At 36.2% G+C, this 19,200-nt stretch overlaps 1 protein-coding gene across 1 annotated transcript in view; it reads right to left on the bottom strand.

The window, feature by feature from the left end:
• Positions 1–11,642: 11,642 nt before the first annotated feature.
• The window catches only part of UBXN2B (UBX domain protein 2B), a 33,959-nt gene continuing 26,401 nt past the window's right edge, over positions 11,643–19,200 (bottom strand). Inside the window, exons 7-8 of the mRNA XM_037803024.1 lie at positions 17,322–17,483; positions 11,643–16,183 (exon numbers count right to left, since the gene is read on the bottom strand). Coding sequence (XP_037658952.1) covers positions 16,021–16,183; positions 17,322–17,483 — 325 coding nt within the window. The 3' untranslated portion in view covers positions 11,643–16,020. The remainder of the gene's footprint in view (positions 16,184–17,321; positions 17,484–19,200) is intronic.

The raw sequence follows: 19,200 nt of genomic DNA, 5'->3' as shown, positions 1-19,200 counted from the left end.
GCTTGATCAAACCCTGGACCCAACAGCCAAGATCAAGGCCATTTACTGATAAAAGCAGGCCTTGAACACTATCTATCAAGGTCTTTTTTTTTTTTTTTCTTTTCAGCACTACAGCTATTTGGGAACATCAAGACACCAAACTGCACTTGCACATAGCCTTGATCCTCTGAATATTCTACTTCCTATGTTTATACTGAGGTAGTTCTATATTCTTCAGCATATAAATTGCAGGCAAATGGCCTATAAAAATAAACTGCAATGCTATAGCCACATTTTCATTAATAATAATAATATCCCAAACCATATGTAATGAAAGGGGGAAATGCTATTTAGTACAACTTCTAAGAAAGGTAAATCCTATTTATTGATACCCCTGTTTTTCTGTCAAGGACCTCAATTGTTTGGCTAAGGGGATAAGTTTATGATTAAAGGGAGAAGAAAACTAATAGCTCTACATAATATAGAGAATTTGGAGTTCTAGGGGCATGGGCACTAACTTCCAAATAGGGAGCATGGAGTCAGTGTGGTGGTTTAAACCAAAGGGGGGTATGACATGGAATGAAGTGGCCAAAGAAAAATCTCTAGGGATGGCATGGTGGAAGGACTTTTAAAAACAGAAAAGTTGACTATTCCATTGAAGTTCTTTGTATTGCTCTAATATTTCTTTCCCCCTCCACCACAACTTCCTTTTATTAAAGTCTGCTTTATTAAAGTCTGCTGCCAATAGTAAGAATGCCTTGTGTGTATGGTGGCATTTTTGCTGGGTTTTGATTTTTGGGATGGGTGGGTTGGGTGAAGGAATCACAGGAAGTGTCTAAGTTTGCTATCTGTGTCAATATAGAATAGGTAATGTATATGAGGGGTAGTGGGATGATCATTCACAAATACAACTAATTAAACTGAAGTAATAGCCTAGGTAAGGATGGGCATGACAATGAAGTCTGTGGCAATGCGTAGGAATGGTGGAAGGGTTTTTGACTTTCAAAGGTCGTATGGAATGGAGGTCAGAGCCAATCTCACCTAGATATCAGAAGGAAGGAAAACCCCAGCTGACTTTTCACAAACATGTAAGTCTCTCACATAACTTAATTTCCCCATGCTTTAGAGATATTATTGGCATCTTTCCCATTTTACAGATGAAGAAACTGGAGCTCTGAGCAACTTTTTCCCGGGCCATCCAGGGACAAGTGGTAGAGCTAGGGATCAAATTGAGATATATCTGTCTCACTTGAGAGCAACGCTTAGTCCACTATGCTACACAGAAGTGACTCAGACCCTCCTGGGATTGTTGAAATGCACACATACTTATCCTGGGTGGGGGGACTCAGTGGGCTTATGAACTAAAAAGTTCAGTTTGTCATCACATTCAGTGACACTATTTATCAAACTATATATTCAGAGTTCTAAAAAAAAAAAAAAATTAGTAGGAAAAAAAGAGTAATAAGCAGGAGATTTAAAAGGAATTAATTACTTTTGCCATATCATTTTCTCTTTTCCTCTTTTAACACTGGTTCTTCACCTGAGTGGGTTTCGTTGAATGAATTTACTACAGAAAACAGAACGCTTCTGCTTTTTACAGAAATTGGGAGAATTAGAAAATCAGCATGGTGAAAATATGGGAAATAATTTATTGTTGATAAATAAGGGGTGAGTGAGAGAGAATGGCAAGCAGGCAATGACAAGTAGGCTGCAATCAAACGAGACTGTTAAGCAAATGACTGAAAAGTAAGAAAATCAGTTACATGTGAACCAATATAAATGAGATTGGATGTTAATCACAATCACAAGCAACAGGAAAAAAAAAAAAAAAACCTGAAGATTAAAGATGACAGCAAGGATTCTAGATTTAGTTAAGAAAGAAGATTAAAGACACCAGTATCATGGCTATTCTTGATAACTGAGGGTGCCCAGAAGTCAGAGTTCAAAAGGGAGAGAACTGGAGGGTAGACAGTGGAGCTAATTTAAGCATTTCAAAGCACTGCAGAGGAAAAAAATGGTTCTGGCTCTACTGAGGAGCAGGATAAAGGAAAGGTGAAGATGTCCCATGTGTTGGAACATTCAAGCAGAAAAGCTGTTTCTTCCTTAGTAGTTGAGACAGAGAAAGCGTGCAAAGGTGGGGGGTGCAGGGAGAAACAAAGAGAGCAGACAGGATTTTAGGAAATGAAGGGCTGAAGGAGATTATGAAGTGTCAGTAAGGAAAAAGGCATTGTCCTAAAGGAAGAGTCACAATGTGACAAAGTGGCAGGGTCTACTGAAATTTTTAGTGACAAAAGGACCTAAGAGAAGTGAGTAATTATGCAACAGGGCTACTCAGTGGCATAAACACAGAGAACAAAGGATACTTTCACAGGGAGTCCTCATATCAAAAGTGGAAATAAGTGTAAAATCAAGTGAAAGCTTAAAACAATGAGAAACAAAGAAGAGAAAAGAGAACTAAGAATAGAAAAAAAAAAAATAGAACTGTCAACCATCAGAATGTTAATGGGAAAAGTGTAGTAGCTAGCTGTTAAAACTATACGTTATCTCATATAATTCTCATCCCTACCAAAGATGGGTACAGTAAGATAAGGTAACTAATGCACAGTGGGATTAAATAATTTGACCTGAGGTCACCAGCTAGCAAATAGTGAAGGCAGGTGGTTGCAAAGCCCTTATTTCACCACCTTTAACATTTTTTGTTGTTGTTGTTAAATGAACAAGTTCCTTAAATAATTTTTTACTTCAGTATGCATTTTAAAAAGGAACATTTTTCTACATGGCCAAAAACATCACACTTCACAAAATTAACTATAATTCTCAATATACCCTATCCAAATTAAAATTCCCCCAAATGTCAAATTTACAGCTGGTCTATCCAAATCAGGATGCCCTACAAGATGACACTACTTCTGGCTATATTCTTTACCTGTCCTTTAGTCTAGAAGAGTCCCTTCATTTTAACACGCTCTGTTCTGTAAGTGGTTCATCTTCTGGATTTGGTTGCTTCTTTGTGGCTTTTAACTTGTTCTTCTCTTGTATTTCTTGTAAACTGGAAGTTATATCTAAAGGCTTGATAGATTCAAGTTAAATGTTTTAGTTGAGAGTACCTCATTGATGATATGTATACATCACACTGCAATCCACTGGGAGATGCATAATATGATTGTTCCACCATTAGTGATGGTTGATCAATGAATTAGGGTGAGGACAGCTTTATTCCACCATTGCACAAATTTAGCCTCATCCCTCCTCCTCCACTGCACAGCTGTGATTTTTCTCTTGTGCTGAGAATGTAATATTTTTGGTGCTACCTGGGCAAACCATAACGAAGGTTCAGTTCCCGATCAATCACCTCATAATCTTAATACAAATTGATAAACGTTGCCTAAATCAGTAATTTTGTTAGGGGCTGCAAATGCTGACTTTATATTTCTATACATCATCATTTACATTTATTAGCTGGCATGGTTACCCAGAAATACAGGTCTTATTGGAAAGGCAGGACAAATGTTATTTCTTCCCTTATATTTACCAGTTTTCAATTTATGACTCATTTGAGTCATAATGCACTTCTGGATTTTCATAGATCCAAGGTGTTTCAATCAACTATAAAACTGATGCTCAAATTGTGCTGAATTAGGCCACTGGGGACTCCATCAGACTGGCTTTCATGCCCTTTTGATGATACTCCATTGGCCTTTGAAAACTTCTGTACTTTTCATCACAAGATAACCTGGGCTCCTGGTATGTCCCTGATATTCTTGGAATCAGCTATTTCTTCAAGGAGTGCTGATTGCTTTTATTGAGTAATGGTATTACAGGCCAAAATTTGGGCTTGAAATGGCAAGCACATTTTTTTTTTCCCTAACTAAATTGTAATTCTATGGTAAGTCTGTTTTCTAACTTGACTTTTCTTTTATTGTTTCCCTTACAACATTAAATATTCTAGTGGGTGTTTTTTAAATGACTGAGGACAACATATTTTTTTATTGCCTAAGTCTGGTATTACCTAACATAGATATTTTTAAAGCTATTAAGCATTAGATCTAGAAAAACTGTATTGGCTCTGCATGATATTTGACTTTAATCTATGTGTTAGTGCTATCCTTTATCAGCTATTCAGTTTCCAATAATTAGATTAAAATGTTTTCAATAAGAATATTCAAATTCCCTTAGCAGTAGATATTCCCAGAAAACCAACATAAAGGAAAAGAGCAAACAACACGTTATATTTTCTCTAGATCTCTTTAGTCCATCATGACATCTTTAGGCACATGTTATGTAGGTCCGTGTTTAACTTTGTGAAACAGAATCAGAATTAAGAACTGAAGGAGCCTTTTCTAATTCTCTTACTTGGGAGATGAGTAAATTGGGATTTGTAGAGTCAGTGGCAGAGGCGTGATGAAGAATTTAGGATATTCAACTCTTACGCTAATGCTCTTCATTTTCATTTTACAATTGGGCAACCTATGTCGTTCACTGAATTGGTGTTTGTAAAGTTGCATCCATAATTTTGGGAGAGGAAGGGTAAAGATCAAAGCAGAATTCACTGAGGTGAGAACTGGTGACTGCAAAGATAGAAAAGCAGCAGAACTGAAATCTGAGAAACCAGAATTTAGCCAAAAAAAAAAAAAAAAAAAAAAAAAACAGGAGGAGGGGATATGGCCAGGAGAGAAAAGGGAGCACAAGAAAGGACTAATTTTTCTGGCAGAGCATTTAAATGGAGGGTGCATAACTGAGGGAGTTGAGGCTCAATGAGGCATTTAAAAATGCTTTCCAGGGAGAATGGTGACTGAGCATTACACTCAAGTATGAACATCTTGGGATTACTTAATGGACAATATTACACTGAAAAGAACCCAAGCTCTTTTACACTGACATTGTCAATATTTCTGCAATTTAACATCATTTTTTCTGAAGATGCAAATTATATTTAGCTGAGTATTTCTTAACTGTACTGCTGGAAGTCAGAAATAGCATGGTTAAATGATATTGGTGTCTGGGTAATTTCTAGTTCTTATTTTAACAAGTGACTTGGATCCCCTGCCTTTGTGTTGTTAAAGCAGCTAAGGGGAGACTGACTTAAATCCTTTCCCAGGGCTCGCACACCCCCTGGTGGAGTCAAGAAGTAAACAAATTCCCACACCTGCATGTCCCAAAACGACCCTGTCAAAGATAACTACAAGACTTTGTTGTCAGGAGCACTTTGATCTTTGTGGACACTAACAGAGCCAACAGCCTTAATAATTGCCAGAGGATGACACAGAAAAACCCCATTTCTTCACTCACTGCTTTCCCTCATGTGTTCCTCCTCTGTAAGTACTGCTAGGTGGAAATGCAGTTGTGCCCTTATCTCCTGGGTTGTTTTATAAGATCCACATCACTTTGTGAAAGAAGTGAAAATATAGTCAATGATAGTATATTTGATACTGCTAATTGTTGTCACACAATGATATCTGATATAGTAATCTCTCTTATGTTGAGGACAATCACTTCCCCCCACCCTCAGATGTTTTAATAAATAAGATTTTAAAAGAATGATTAAGAAATCTTCTGATTTCAAGGCTTAATTTTTTGGCTTTTGAGGTAGTCTGGCTTATAGTTGAATAAGAATACCAGAATCTTGCACTAGAAATTTTGACAAGGATTTGATTCTTATGTCTTCATTTTGTTTTTAAAGACGTAATATTCCTACAGAACTGAGTGCCAGAGCCTTTCAAATAATGTTTGTTTGTTTTTTTTCTGCCACATCATTCTTGATCAATAATGTTGCTAGGATAAGTTTGAGAAACAAAACAAAAACAGCAAACACTGAGAAAAGCTAACAAAACACTGAAGTGCATTAAGAACACTCCATACAAGACAGTTAAATAGAACCAAATAGGAAAAGTTACTGAATCTTCATTAAAAAAGCAACATTTAACCTGAGGATATTTTTGATAGTGAGCCTAAAAGTTACCATAGTTGCTGAATATTCTTTGGAAAATTTCTCAACTTTTTATCTATGATCTAACAAGTTAAGTAAACCAGAATTTCCATATGCACACTGCAGATGAATATTAAGACACAAGGACGTTTGTTAGCCAACACTGTACGAAACTGGAAACAGAATCATACCAGATGTAAAGAGATGTTGACTTCATCACACTTTACGGTGTGATTCTTTCCAAATCCTTTAAAATTTTTTTCCCTAGGAAGATAATCCGGTTCATATTTATTCTGTTTATCTCCTGACGTCCTTGGGAAGGCCATATGAAATATTATGGAGGAAAAAGCTATACAAATTCAAAGTGATATCATAATAGAGATATTTCAGCACTTATGTCTGTAGGATTTAAGTTGTTGATACTTATATACGTACCTCCATTTATAAATTAGATGTCCTGAGATGTGGAAGATAAACTAATTTTTGTAATCAGAATATGTTTAAAAGAATCTGTAGCGAATTATTCGATAACCAAATATTTTATTCAGCAGTTGAACTGGCAACAATTGATAATGAAACTTTTTATAGAAAGATGTTTTTGAAAAAGGATATGTGTTATGCAGCTTTGCTTTTTTCTAACCCTCAAGAGTGAGAAACAGTCATCTGACCTGACTTCGTCCCACCGTCATTGTTTTCAAAGTTCTGTCCACACTTGGCTCTTCACTCAAACATGAAAGGATGGAGAACTTACTGTTGGGGAGTCAGAAAGTTTTGGAAGTAATTTGGGGGGAAATATATGGAGAATAAAGAAGACAGGAGAAAGGCAGTAGAAGAAAGAATGAAAGTGAAAGTTTGTGGTTTGGAAATTTAAAGGTATATAAACAAAACAAACTACTACCACCTCCACCACCCCCCATCACCTCCACCATCACCAGCACCATCACCACCATCATGGCTACGGCTCTGGCACACCCCTCCCCACCCCCACCCCAACCCAGTCTGCATTCATATAGTACAAAGATTTTTAGAAATTTTGGTATGTATATCTCAGAAACTAATGACTAAATAAGCAAACATATTTTTTAATATACTTAGATGCAATTATTTAAGTAAAACTTTAAGCCTTGATTAAAGAACCACCCATAATAGTGGAATCAGGGGACCTATTTCCAGGTATCAAATTAAAAACTTAATGTCATAAATTAAAAACAACAACAAACTTCTAGTCATGCAAACATCTTTTTACAATTTATTATTTTTACCAATGGATTAAATTAAGGTAGATCCTCTTGTTTTAAAAATTTAGAGAAAGAAAATAAATCCAATGGTCTTTTGCATTTGAGAAAGGTGAATCAAACTGACATATGCCATGCATTCACTGAGGCACATGGGTCAAATCTAGCCTTTTTTGCTATTTTTGGTGCATCTGAAACAAAAGGAAGAAGATGCCTGTGGATACAGTCCTGGGCTAAAAGCAATTTATTTCAAGGACCACACATAGAGGACTCCTGGTAGCCATTTTTAATGCCAAATAATACATCTGTTTTTAAGACTGGTCAAACAAACAAAAGGAACCCATGAAAATTAAGTAAGTACTGGTTTGAGTATCCTTTCTTTTCTGAAAAATAATTCCCAGAAGCACACTGAAACTCACACGTGTTTGCAGATAGCCTTGTCTATTTATAAAGGTTATTTGGAAACCTGTAATTCCAGGTCATTTCTGCCTTCTTTGCTTGCATGGAAGATTGGGTAACAGAGTTAATTTGGAGAACAAGAACAATATAAAATGACAAGTCGAATTTTTTTCATAAATTCAAATTCAGAGGGTAGCCAAAGTCAACAGCTTCTCAAACTGGTTTGATTTCAGAAGCCTGACAGAGTGTGATTAAAGCTTCTACTATCATGATTTTCTGCAACTCTTCAGTTAAAAAAAGTTATCATATGTATTTTAGTAGACTTCTAATTTACTGATTTACTCTGATTAAATTTCACTAACTCTACTTTCACACATTTGACATAGTGAAGTAACAAATGATGAGGGATTACTATCTACCTATCTACCTACCTACCTACCTACCTACCTATCTGGCTAGAAGAAGCCCACAACTGAGGCACCAGGAAGGTGATGCTTTCTCCCCAAAGGTTATGGCCTTCTGGGGCTGTCTGCCAGCAATCTTTGGGGTTCCTTGGCTTTTCTGTCACATGGTGATGCTCTTTCCTTTCTCTTCCAGGATCCATTGACTTCTGGCTTTTAGCTTTTCCCCGTGGCTTTTCTCTTTCTGTATGCATCCAATTTCCTTTGCTTATAAGGAAACATCTTGGATTATGGCCGACCCTCATTCCATTTGGGGATACCTTAACTAATAACATCTGCAAAAGTCACACCCACAGGACCAGGGATTGGGGCCTGAACATGCCTTTTTTTAAAAAAATTCAGTTTTACTGAGATATATTCACATACTCTACAATCATCAATGGGGTACAATCAACTGTTCACAGTCCCATCATATGGTTGTGCATTCATCACCAAAATCAATTTTTGAATATTTTCATTACTCCAAAAAAGTAAAATAAAAAAATTAAAAAAGAACAAAAATACAAGTAAAGAACACCCAAAACATCCCATCCCCCATCCCTCTATTATTCATTTACTTTTTGTTCCCATTTTTCTACTCATCTGTCCATACACTGGATAAGGGGAGTTTGAGCCACAAGGTTTTCACCATCACACAGTCACACTGTGTAAGTTACAGTTATACAATCATCTTAAAAAATCAAGGCTACTGGGTTGCTGTTCAACTGTTTCAGGTATTTCCTTCTAGCTCTTCCAATACACTAAAAACTAAAAAGGGGTATCTATATAGTGCCTAAGAATAACCTCCAGAATGACCTCTTGACTCTATTTGAAACCTCTCAGCCACTGAAACTTTATTTTGTTTCATTTCTCTTTCCGCTTTTGGTCAAGAAGTCTTTCTTAATTCCATGATGCCAGGTCCAGGTTTATCCCCGGGAGTCATGTCCCACTTTTCCAGGGAGATTTAGAGCCCTGGGAGTCATGTCCCACACAGGGGGAAGGGCAATAAATTTACTTGCAGAGTTGGCTTAGAGAGGAGGCATTACATTTTGAAAAAACTTTATAGCTAAAATATTAAATTATGTGAAATAAATTAATTTAATTAAGTAAATAACTTCTGGACTGGTTAGCAGTTTTTAAACTCTGACATGAAGACAAAATCTGTAAGAAAAATTATCCTGTAAGCAATCAGATTACAAGACAAGTGCCAGCTTACTTTTGCTTCTTTCTCAATAATTAGTTACTTAATAGGTGGAGGAGTGGTTTCCACCTTGACTTCACAGAACAGTCACATTTCTCATCTCTAAACTTCTGGAATCACAGTATCTACTAGTGGGATTCAGAAAATTCCAGGCATTTCATAAAATATCAGTTCCTCAAGGGGCATTCCTTTGCCATCTTCACCCCACTTCTACCATGGTGGAACCTACAGGTGCTACAAGTTCTAGAAATGAAACAGGCTGTCACTTCTTCCAGTACACTTTTCCTCCCCCTCCTTCAAAATCCAATCCAAAATGTGCAAATGTTCTCCGTAACCACTATCAACTCTGTCTGCATCTCTCATTTAAAAAACATTAATGCACATATTCCAATGTCCAGAAGGTTCCAGGCTTCATGCACCATTTTATTACTTAGACAACATTTACAGAGTGACTCCTCTGCGTGAGATACTGGTCTAGGTTCTAGCTGGGTAATAAAAGTCCCTGCCCCCATGGAACTTGCCTCCTGAGTGTCTGGGGGAATGGAAAGGGACACAGTTAGCAGATGGGAGCCAAATGCAAACCATCTAACAATAAAAGAGTAGGTGTTGCTAATACTATGGCAAATCAGGTAATGGGACTGAGAGAGATAAGATGACTTTACATTGAGGGGTCAGGAAGTACTCTCTGAAGAAATAACACTTAGGCAGAGGTCAGAATGGCAAACCACAACCAGAGAGACCTTCAACCTAGTAACAAGCTATCTGCCAACTACAGGATTCTGCTCTTGGGAGATGTTCAGTAGATGTTAAACCCAAGAAGGTATCTCTGAGGTATGTACTCCTTCTTGCAAATGAGCCTCATACCTGCTTAATATTTAAGAATATAAAACCAGATTAGTTTGAGTTGCCATAGAACACCTATGTACACAATATTTCAAACACTAGTATGCACAGGATCAACATTTATAATACGTTTTCAAGGAATAAAACCCTAGCCTTGATGTTACTATCATGTGTTTTATAATATGCATACATAACACATGGTATTTGCATCTTAATATATTAATAAAAATGACTGCCATGCCCCATCAAAGAAGAGGTAATGGAATGGACATGGAATTGTAGAAAAGGACAAACATCTTTCAAATGTAAGGTGTGACTTTCTTCAACTAGCTTCTATGCTCAAAAGAACCCAAACCCAGTTAAAAATTCCAGGCTACTGGGAGCAGACCTCTGCTTGCATTCAACTCTTGTTGGTGCTTTCACTTTTAGATTTACTGATGTTCTGAATATCTGTAATGTTTCTAGGTGTTACTTTTTAAATCAACATAGATTCTGATGTGGAACAAAAAACTTGCACTTCTTATCACTCTTGATTCTAAGATAAAAACAAAAGAATCTATTAACATTAGAAGAAACAAGCCTGTCCCACAAAGACAAAAATGAAAAATAAAATGAGAAAGATGTGAATACATTACAAGTGTAGGACCTCAATAGAGTTAGCGATGTTTTACAAAGTACACTGGAAAGTCCACTATATAGATAAGGAAAACACAAAACAAAAAAAGGTGGTGAAAGCAAAACATAAAATAAAAAGGCCATATACTCATTTAAAGAACTCTTCTATCGCCAAAGTTCAAGTGAGAAAAGTCACTGTCTTAAATACGAGTGCATTGACATCTACACTAACTGGACACCATTGTAAGTAGAGCTACCAAGCCAATGTAAATAGAACAAGGTAGAGTACAGACAGAAAAGATAATTCTGTGAGGCAAAAAAGCAGCATCACCACGACTTTAATCTTAGCCCTCTTTTGATGTTGCCTATTAACACAGATACCTCAATTCAATACGCCAACAGAAAAAGTAGTGGTAATTGTGTGTGATGGTTTTGGTCCACACTAATGAATTGGTAATTATTTATCAGGTCCTCCAAAAAAGCAAGAAGTGTTTGTTGTACAATCAGCTACACAGAATGACTTAACAGCTGTCTCCCCCTGCAGTGTTCACCTGAGTAGCTGCTGTGGAATTGTGCCGCCAACGAAGCCACATGAACTCACCTGGGTCCTCTCCTCGGAGGAGGGGTTAAGGTGACAGACACCTGGAACAGGTCTGAATGTCTCTGCTTCCTACAGAAACGTTTATTTAAAAGAAAAGAGGCAAAGTTCAAACTTTCTAAGAGAGCTTTTTTAAATAATATTAAAAAAAGAAAAGAGGGTAACCTTATGCCTTAGGGATAAATTCTGAACAGGGAAAATTGTAGGCTAAGTGAATATTAGTTCTAGGTCACGTGTCATTTGTTTGTGTTATACATAAGCACATACACATTTTTATACTTTACATTGGAATCTTTTTATAAACCATTTACTTAGAACATACTTTAAATTAATTAACATTTTTCTAGATGTGGTATATCCATGCAATGGAATATTCAGCCATAAAAATAAATGAAGTGCTGATATATCCTATAAATGGATAAACCTTGAAAACATTATGCTGTGTGAAAAAAAAACCAGACACTAAAGGACAAATATTGTACAGTTTCACTTATATGAAATTATCTAGAATTAGCAAATTCAGAGAGATAGATAGTAGATAAGGTACCAGGAGCTGAGGAGAGAGGAAATGGGAAGTTACTGCTTAAGGAGTACAGAGTTCCTGTTTTGGGGTGATGAGAAAGTTTTGGTAATGAATGATGTTGATGGTAGCACAACATTGTAAATGAAATTGATGTCACTGAATTGAACACTTAAAAATGGTTAAAATGGAAAATTTTATATTACATGTTACTACAATTAAAAAAAAAAGATGAGAAAAACTTTTACAGAGAACTATAGAAACCATTTCATAGCCTTTATGACAATACTGGCCTCATATACTATGATACATTAAATTACATCACTGGTCAAGGACACAAACTCTTACGGGGAAAACAATATTCACTCTATCTACAATACACACTGTGACAAGGTTTTCAGGAATCCATTGTGGCAAAGAGAAATACCTGCACAGAAACAGCAATGAGGAGTTGAGATAGCACTGTTACAACTCAGTTCCTTTTCTGTCACTCAGAAGGAAGCATCACAGGAAATTAAATCACAGGAAATGTTACTCATGTTTAAAATGATCTATTCAGTCAAATAAAACTACCAATCAAAGAAAATTTTGAAAAATTTCTTCAATGGAAACATTCTTTATTGCTCCATGCACATTTCAAATCTTTTGATTATATATACCATGCAAGATGACTGACAAGTGGTTGTCTAACTGTTCACTGTAACATAATCTTTTCCGAGATTATACATTTAAACAATTATACTGACCACAGTAGTAAAAAGAATTCAGGGAAATGACTCGCAACAAACCGAAATATTATGTAGCACATATCAAAGTTTGGTTCACTTTTTCTGCATATTTAATTCTCTATTCTAATGCAAATCTCTATTTCAGAAGACTATTATCTACAAAAATGGCAGTGGTTTTTGTATGTACACCTATAGGTACTCCATCTAACTGATGAAGAGAAGCTATCATACAATTTCAAGTAATATCGTAATGTTTGCTTATTTTTTCCCCCATTTGGTTAATCCAAAACCCTAACCCTTTTATTTAAAATGTTTGTTTCTTCAACAAAGCATCTTCTCAGGAAGATGATTTTACTCCTAAAAAATGGAGTTGATCTCTGATACTCTTTTTGGACTGGGGCTGATTGTTCTTTACATATTATCCAAGTTGTTTCCCTTAAATGGAAAGGAGCAGGGCTTCCTGCAGGCCCAAAGGGATGGACGACTAGGGATGACCTTCTCACTCAGTTATGACACTGAGAAGTTCCCTCAGCACTGGTGGGATCAACACTTCTATGCTACTTCTGGTAGCAATTCCAGCACTAAAGCCGGAGCACAGGAAAACTCACCTCCTAGAAATAACCAGTGCCTCCAGAGAAAGATTAATTCCAAATTTCCTACTGGCACATTTTAGCCAACTGCCCCTAAATAGGCACAACAGACTTTTCTACATAGTTGGAAGTGGGCTGTTGCAGTAACAAATACCTAAAAATGGAGAAGTGGCTTGGGAGTTGGGCAGTGGACAGAGGCTGGAAAATTTCTTTGGAGCTTGACAGAAAAAGCTGAGATTGCCTTGAACAGACTGTCAGTAAAAATATGTGTTAACAACTGCTCAGAAAGAAGTGAGGGGCATGGCAGGGAAAACCTAAATGCCATAAAGAGTATCTAAAGCGTCAAGAAAAGGCTGTTATTGGAAATGTGACACTGAAGACAATACCAAGTAGGGCTTGGAAGGAAATGAGGAAAATGTTGCTGGGAACATGGGGAAAGAGGATCCTTGTGACAAAGTGGCAGAAAACTTGGCTGAATTGTGTCCTGCAGTTCTGGGGAAAGCAGAACTTGTAAGTGATGAACCTGGATATTTACCGAGGTTTCCAAGTCAAGTGTTGAAGATGTGGCCTGGTTTCTTCTTGCTGATGACAGTGAAGGAAGGACTGTGGAATCAGGACTTGATGAGTTAGGAAATTTTCAGCCTACTCAAATGGCAAAAGATGCTAAAATTAAAAGATTCATTGTCAGGAAAATATACTTTAGTAAAAAAACCAAGGATGTGGATATACAACCTTTTGCTAATACCTTAGAAAGAGCAAAAGGTAGTATTCGGTCACAAAACGTTCTTTGAAATTTTTACATAAAATTAATTGGGAAAAAAAAGGTTTTTTGAAGAAATTAACAAGTGACTCATAGATCCCCTCAGCAATCTTAGAAGTACAAAATAGAGATGGGATTATCTAACAAAGATCTGTAGAGGAGACTTTTTATATGATGGAATGAGAATCACAAGGTTCTTGAGGATTTTAAACCAGCAAAACACTGCCATCTAAAACTGAGGGGGACAGAGAGTACAAGATGAAGGAAGGCTGTGGATGCCCAAAATTGTACAGGCAAGAGAACAAACCGATAAAGCTACTCCGCTTCAAACGTGTACTTCCTTTCATGAAAAAGGACGACCCCGAGGGTAGTCATAGCCGAGAGCAGAGTAGTGAGCCCTAAAGGATTACTTCCAGGCCTCAAACCTACTGCCATTTGCCCAGTAGATTTCAGAACTGTTTGGGCTGGGTGGCTTTCTTCATTCCATTTTCTCTTTGAATGGGAATGTCTGTGCTTGTCCTGCCACTGCATCAGAGAACAGATAACTTGTTTTCTAGTTTCACAGACAGAGAGGAATTGTGCTCCAGGATTGATCAGACCCAAAGTTGCACCTACACTTGATTTAGATGGTGTGCTTTTGGATTTGGGGGCTGATGAGGTTTTAGGACTTTGAGTTGATGCTGTCATGGATGGAGACTTTTCGGTATTTTTGGATGGGACAGATGTGAATCTCTGGGGCCAGGGGGGCAGACTGTATAAGACAGAAAAATTCACCTTCCTCCTCCCTGATGTTCATACCTGGTCTTCAGACCTGTAATTTGTTACCTTATATGGCAAAGGGGACTTAGCAGATGGGATTCAGGTCACCACAAATCTTAAATCGGGGTTTTAAACTGGGTGGGCCCAATGTAGTCATTATGAGTCCTTAAAAGCAAAGAATCTTTCCTGGCTGTTAACAGAAAGATATGATGACAGGAGGGTCAGAGAGAAGCAATGTTGCTGGCCTTGACAACAGACGAAGGGGGCCACAAGCCATAGAATGCTGGTGGTCTGCAGAAGCTGGAAAAGGCAAGGAGACAGTTTCCCCAGAGCCCTCCAGAAAAGAAAACAGTCCTCCTGACACCCTGATTTTATCCCAATGAGACCCACGTAGGACATGCAATCTCTAGAGCTGGAAAATAATAAATTTACATTAATTTAAACTACTAAATTGTAGTTTTTGTTATGGCACTGATAGGAAACTAACCAGGAGTGGTGACCAGGGATGAAATGGTATCTGGGAGAAAGAAAAATCTTTTTTGTCATTCCTGATGTAGTCTACCTTATTCGGGAAATGTCTGGCTTCAACAGCAATGCAAATATTTATGTTGGTAATTCCTTAGATCCAGTCAGTCTGGCAGAATTTGCATTCCTACATTTCTACAGTTTTGCTCTTCAGGTGAATATATTGTGGGTTTAGCCCTTAGAAGTGTTTGGTATATAAAGTAGGTTCCTTATAAAATGTGTTGAATGAATAAATGAATGTGATCAAGGCCAGCTCTAGGCAATTGTATTCACTCTATTTTAAAGTACTGTTACCACATCTCAAGAATTGCTGACCTCTACTTCCTTTGTTTCTAGCTCATGATGGCCATAGTTCTATAAAATACAAGGTCAAATTGTATTTTTTGATTCTAGTAATATAGCTAAATCAATAAGTAAAAAAGATGCATAAAATCTTAATAGGAGAAATAATTATTATATGATCAAACTATTTCAAAATCAGAATAGTTTTCAATATAAATCACAGAAAAACTCTCAAATATTTGATCAAAAGATTTCTTAATGGCTGCTAGACAATGCAACATCAAGAAACTTCAGTGCAAATTTTATCAAATGCATTTATCAAAAAGGGGTTTTTGTTTTCACTGCAAACAAATGTTGTTACATTAACACTCAGCATGTAACAAATTAGTCTGCCTGGATATTTAAAATCTACTGACATAAACTAACCCTGTAACTAAAAATTCAAACATACTTAGTTCAAGATTTATCCCTAGTCTGGATTCATCCATACAGCTAGAAGACAGAATAATAAAAAAATCACTTGTAAAAGCAATAAAAATAATTGATCATTTTTATGCTGGATGTATCCTAATTTGGCACATTATCTATTCCTACATGTGACTGCATGGACAGGAGTGTTATTACTTCAGTTGCTGGAGTAACACAGTGTTGAGAATATCTGCTTCTTGTAGTGTCAGGCTTTCATCTGTTAGCTCTTTGTTTGGAAATGAAGTCACAAGAATAAAATCAAGAGTTGCAAATTCAGGACGGGACTGTACAATAAAGTCCCGAACATCCAAGATCCTAAAGAAATAAGATAAAAATAATTTGTGATACTAAAGCCATACTGTGATTTAAGCTATTAGCTAAAATTAGATAACAATGATAAAAATTCCACAATTCCAATACTTATTTAAAGTTGCTGTAACTTTCTTTCATTTACATTATTTCAAAAGATGGAAGGCTAAGGTCTTACAGTAAAACGTGCGGGAAGTATAAACTTTGGAATTTAACTTTTACAGTAAAACAGAGAAAATCTTCAGATACAGTTTGAATGATAAGTGGTAACAATGTTATTACCCTGAAAGCACAGGCCCTACTTTTTTCAGACTACTAAATATGTTACCATCACATGATCCAGTAAAACTTTGGTAACTGTGCTTCGCCTGTGACTACAACAAGGTGAGTTTAAAACTATAGAAGTGTTGGTCATAAGAGTAAATAAAAACAATTGGGTTCACATATATGTAGTAACTCAACTAAGATCACAAATCGTATCCCTCAGGAGTCTGGATTCAATGAACAAATAAAAAGTAATACCTTATTAACATATAAATATCAGCTGATTAATAAGGTATTAAAAGTAATATCTTACTAGCATACAAATATCAGCTAAACACATTTAACAGCGTTTAAAATACTTAACAGCAGAATTAAAGTTTATTTACACCACAAATTTATATTATGAAGAATTTGCTATAATATATAGATAAATTCATCCCAATCACAATTATCATAAACTTTTAAGTGAGTAAAGTCTGAATAAAGGTTTACTATATTAAATTAAATTTAGAATTAAAAGCAACAAAACAATGGTATTTGTAATTCTTCTTTACTGAACAAAACTATTCAAGATTCCACATCATATGGTTTTAGCAACAATGCAAAACTGCAGCTCTTGCTGATCTGCTTTATTTTTATACGATATCTCAATTTGCATTAGTGTTTGGATGGCATACAGAAGTTGTTTAAACACCAAATATGTTAATTTCTAACATGCAGCTATATCCTTAAAAAATCTTTCTTCTGTCAAAAACTTACTTCAGAGTTAAATCTAAAGAATTTCATAATCTTCATTACTCAAGTCACACACAGTTTTAAGTAGATAAGTAATTATGTGTATAATTCAGCAACTACATTCTTTGCTGGTAATGAAGCTTACCTGTGTGTACTATTGAATCTTTGTATCAAACGACTCCCATCTGCTAACCTGATCTGAAGTTTTGTTGTTGGCACTGATTCATCAATAAGGACAACTGCATTAAGTATTGACTTCTCCTCCTCTTCTGGAGAGGATGGTGTGCTGACTATTTCAGGTGTAAGGCTAAGAAAGAAGAATTAAAGAATTAAAAGACAAATCCAAATACATAAAACATATGACAAATGGAATACAGTAAAATAAAGACCTTGGATCTATATGACTTCCAATTGATCCCCAGAATGACTTCTGAACTAGCAAGAACATGACTTCCTGTGACTCTCCTATATTACTTCCAGTCTCTTTCATTACATTTAAATTATTTTGGAGTCTTATGATTCTAATTTAGTTTGTTCAGCCAATCTTTCTCATAAAGCCTAATTTTGCATTCTTTCCTCTTTTATCCCTTTGAAATTTCATGACTCTATTTAGCATACCAATTTCTTTAACATGAAATCTGAGCAAATTTGAGTTAGAACTCAAGAAAAACTAAGAATACAGACTTGATTTGAAATCCCAGCTATGCCAATTGTGCAAACTTGAGCAAGTTAATCAAATTCTTGAATCTCACTAAAATGAGAAGAAATAATAATATCTAATGAAGGTGTTAAACTGCTCAGTTAATTCACTCTTGGATATTAGTGAGGAATGAAAATTTTATACATGGTGATAAATTTATAATGAAGCTTATGTGATAGAACATCTGACCATGATTACCAGTGGCCTTTAGCATTGCTCTCTTCTTTTAATGCTAAGCAGGGTGGTCAGTCATTATAAGCCAAATGCAAATGGTCCAAAACTAGAGAGTGCTCTTTTGGTTAAGAGATTAAAACAAATTTTAGCCAAATTCTTTATAGACACAAAATTTTAATCCTTTCTCAATCACTGTAAGTAATTCTTAAATAGTTTTGATGTTTATTCTCTCAAATACTAAGATTTAGATGGCTTCCTATAAATTATTTTCTTTTGACAAGAAATAAAAAATGTGTCCATCATATTTACTAGTAGATGATAAATACTAGCAATACTAGTATTAGAGCATTTGGCTTCAGCCCAGTGTAAACCTAACTCATCATTCTTATTTCCATCCAAAGAGTTTCTCTCACAGAATATACAGTAAAGTGATAAAATTAACTGGTATTTATAACCAACACTTCCCTCTTTCTTTAGCCATTTTCTGACACAGGTTTCTGAACTGGTATCAGAATATGTGTGACACATTAAAAAAGGGAGAGAATGACAATTAGCAATAACTGACCAGATATTACTGACTTCAGGAATTTTCAAGTTTGAAATCGAGGGCATTAATAGTGGCATGCCAAGCTGGTTTACTGTGCCAACAGTCCCGGGTCCCTTACACAAGAGAGGGACACAAACCAAAGAGAAAGGCCCCTGTAAACTGAATGCAGAACACCTCTTCTCTCCTGCTCCCTTCCCCCAACCTGATATCACTGTCATCTTCTTCATGATCATCATCATCATCACTACCACCACTACTGCCCCATTACATTGCTTATTTCTTTTAAGTTACCTGTGAGGTACTGCTGTACATTGGCTAACAGCACTGACCCTGGAGGCAGATTACATGGTTTTAGTTCTGACTCTGCCACTTATTGTGGGCATTTGACTGTGGGCAAATCACCAAACGTTTTGTCTGAGTATCCTCATTTGTAACAAGAGAGCCACAGCAGGTGTTGTAAAGATTAAATTAACTAAGACACATGAATCACTCTGTGGTGGTTTGAAGCTGTATGTATCCCAGACTAACATGTTCTTAAATCTAATCCACTCCTCTGGGAGTGAACCCATTGTAAGTAGGACCTTTTGATGAGGCTACTTCAGT

This window comes from Choloepus didactylus, chromosome 14 (genome assembly GCF_015220235.1).
Source record: "Choloepus didactylus isolate mChoDid1 chromosome 14, mChoDid1.pri, whole genome shotgun sequence".
In the NCBI taxonomy this organism is placed as follows: Eukaryota; Metazoa; Chordata; class Mammalia; order Pilosa; family Megalonychidae; genus Choloepus; species Choloepus didactylus.
This window is presented reverse-complemented; position numbering and strand designations above follow the sequence as displayed.